The sequence below is a fragment of the Fonticula alba genome, assembly GCF_000388065.1.
Source record: "Fonticula alba strain ATCC 38817 unplaced genomic scaffold supercont2.6, whole genome shotgun sequence".
In the NCBI taxonomy this organism is placed as follows: domain Eukaryota; order Rotosphaerida; family Fonticulaceae; genus Fonticula; species Fonticula alba.
Genome location: NW_009242976.1, coordinates 1,236,413 through 1,238,689, shown reverse-complemented (window position 1 = coordinate 1,238,689; position 2,277 = coordinate 1,236,413). Strand labels below are relative to the sequence as shown.

Sequence of the window (2,277 nt, the reverse complement as noted above, 5' to 3'; positions counted from 1 at the left end):
CCCCCCCGTCCCCTCCCCCCTCTTCTGCCCTGGGCGCCTGGCGGTGGCATTGCACCTCCGGACGAGCCAGCCCTCCGTTTTCAGCGGCCCAGAGATCACCATGCCGAAGGAGCTCCTGCACGGCGGCGGGGCAACCGGCCTGCCGGAGTGGGAGCATCGCGAGGTGCACAACCTTTATGGGCTCCTGCATCATGCGACGACATATGCATCGCTGCTGCACCGGGAGCTGGCCGGGTTTTCCGTTGCCCGGGCCCCGGCCCGGCCGTTTGTCCTGTCGCGGTCCTTCTTTGCTGGCAGCCAGCGCTTCGGTGCCATTTGGACCGGCGACAATGAGTCCTCCTACAGCCACATGAGCTCGGTGGCCCCCTTCAGCCTGTCGCTTGGCTTTGGGGGGTTCCCCTTCTCCGGGTCCGATGTCGGGGGGTTCTTCGCGGACCCGGACAACGAGCTGATCGCCCGGTGGTACCAATCGTCGGTCTTCAGCTCGCCCTTCTTCCGGGTTCACGCACACATGGACACGCGCCGGCGCGAACCATGGACACTGGTGCGTCCACTTGCGCGCCCCCGCGCCACGCCCCTTCTGATGATGCCTTTGTCTGTACTCACCCCTGGTGCCGATCCGCGCGCGCGCGCGTGTGTATGTGTGTGTGTGTGTGTGTGTGTGTGTGTGCATGTGTGTGTGTGTGTGTGTGTGTGCATGTGTGCATGTGTGCATGTGTGCATGTGTGCATGTGTGCATGTGTGCATGTGTGCATGTGTGCATGTGTGCATGTGTGTGCATGTGTGCATGTGTCACACAAACGCATGCCTTCGTTACTTCTCCAGACCGAGCCCTTCCTGTCGTCCATTCGCCTGGCACTGGACACGCGATACCAGCTGCTGCCCTATTGGTATACGCTGATGTATCGGGCCCACTTGACTGGTGAGCCGGCCCTGCGACCTGTCTTCTGGGAATTCAATGGCGACGACCTTCAGCGAGGGGCGACCGCCGCCGGGGCCGCCACCAAGGGCCCATCCATGGATGAGGGTCTCCTGCATGTGTGTGCAGATGCCGGGCGAAAGGCGCATGGTGTGCCCCCGGGACCGGGGGATTCCGCCATGCAGTCGGCCGGGCGTGGGGAGCATCTCCTCGGGCCAGCGCTGCTGGTCCGGCCCATTCACAAGCCCACCAATCAGACCGGCTTGCAGGGGGCTCCCGACATTGACCCGGACACGGGGCTGGTGGATGTCCTGCTGCCGGGCCTCGGTTCCGGGCACACTCGCTGGTATGACTATTGGAGCTTGCGGCCGATGGAGGCTGCCACCGGGCAAGCCGGCGGCCTTGGCAGGGGGGATTTGGTCCGGGTCCCGGTGTCGGCGGCCGCGGTGCCGGTGTTCCTGCGTGGCGGCCAGGTGCTTGCACGCAAGGACCGCCCCCGCCGGTCGTCAGTCCTGTCCGGCGCCGATCCCTACACACTGGTGGTGGGGCTGCCCGGGGTCGCGCGAGCTGGCCCGGGCGGCTTGAGCTCCACTGGCGGTCGCACTCGGTGCCCCCTGGCCCGGGGCGAGATTTACCTGGATGACGGGTGGTCCGAGGCTCACCGGGCACACTTTGGCGGCGCATGGGCTCGCAAGCGCCACGAATTGACTGTTGACGCCCTCCCGCCGGCGGGCCAGGGGCCCTCGACGGCGGTGCTGCGCCTGTCCAACGCCGACCTTGGCCCCGGCGCGGCGGCTGCCCGGCAGAGCCTCCTCCGGGCGGCCAGTGCAGGCCCCCGCTCCTCCTCCTCCTCCTCCTCCACTTCAGGGAGCCGCCCACAGGACGAAGACCCGGTGGCCCACGCACCGATGTTGGATCCCCGGGCCCCGGTGGAACGGGTGGTGATTCTGGGCGCGACACTTTCGCGCGCGGGCCCCGGCCAGGTCGCCGCCTCGTTGCGGGCCTTCGCGATTGACTGTGACGCGGCTCGGCACCGGCTGGGCGCTCCGCCGGGCAGCCCCTGCCCGGATGCCCTGCCCGAGGAGAGCAGCTCACCAGGTGACTGGTGGTGGCCGGTGGGCATCGATCACGATCCCGGGCGCCAGTGGCTGACAGTCCACCGGCCGGGGATCACCATCTCCGGCGATTGGGTGCTCGTGATTTCGGCCCCGCTCGAGGGGTATCCGTGTGTGTGATTTGCCGCGTGATCCATCCCATCATAGACCGCCTTCGATGTTTCCCCCGCGTCGGCCGTGCGCTAGGCCGGTTGGAAGGGCGGCGGGGCGTGGTGTTTGCTCCCCGCGCAGCGAGGGGGGGGG

General features: G+C 67.8%; 1 protein-coding gene across 1 annotated transcript in view; it reads left to right on the top strand.

The window, feature by feature from the left end:
- H696_03938 (hypothetical protein) overlaps nucleotides 1-2,194 on the top strand; it is a gene marked incomplete at its 5' end in the record, with an annotated part of 9,381 nt that extends 7,187 nt beyond the window's left edge. The window contains 2 exons of the mRNA XM_009497807.1: nucleotides 71-544; nucleotides 826-2,194. Coding sequence (XP_009496082.1) covers nucleotides 71-544; nucleotides 826-2,154 — 1,803 coding nt within the window. The 3' untranslated portion in view covers nucleotides 2,155-2,194. The remainder of the gene's footprint in view (nucleotides 1-70; nucleotides 545-825) is intronic.
- Between the last annotated feature and the right edge of the window lie 83 nt (nucleotides 2,195-2,277).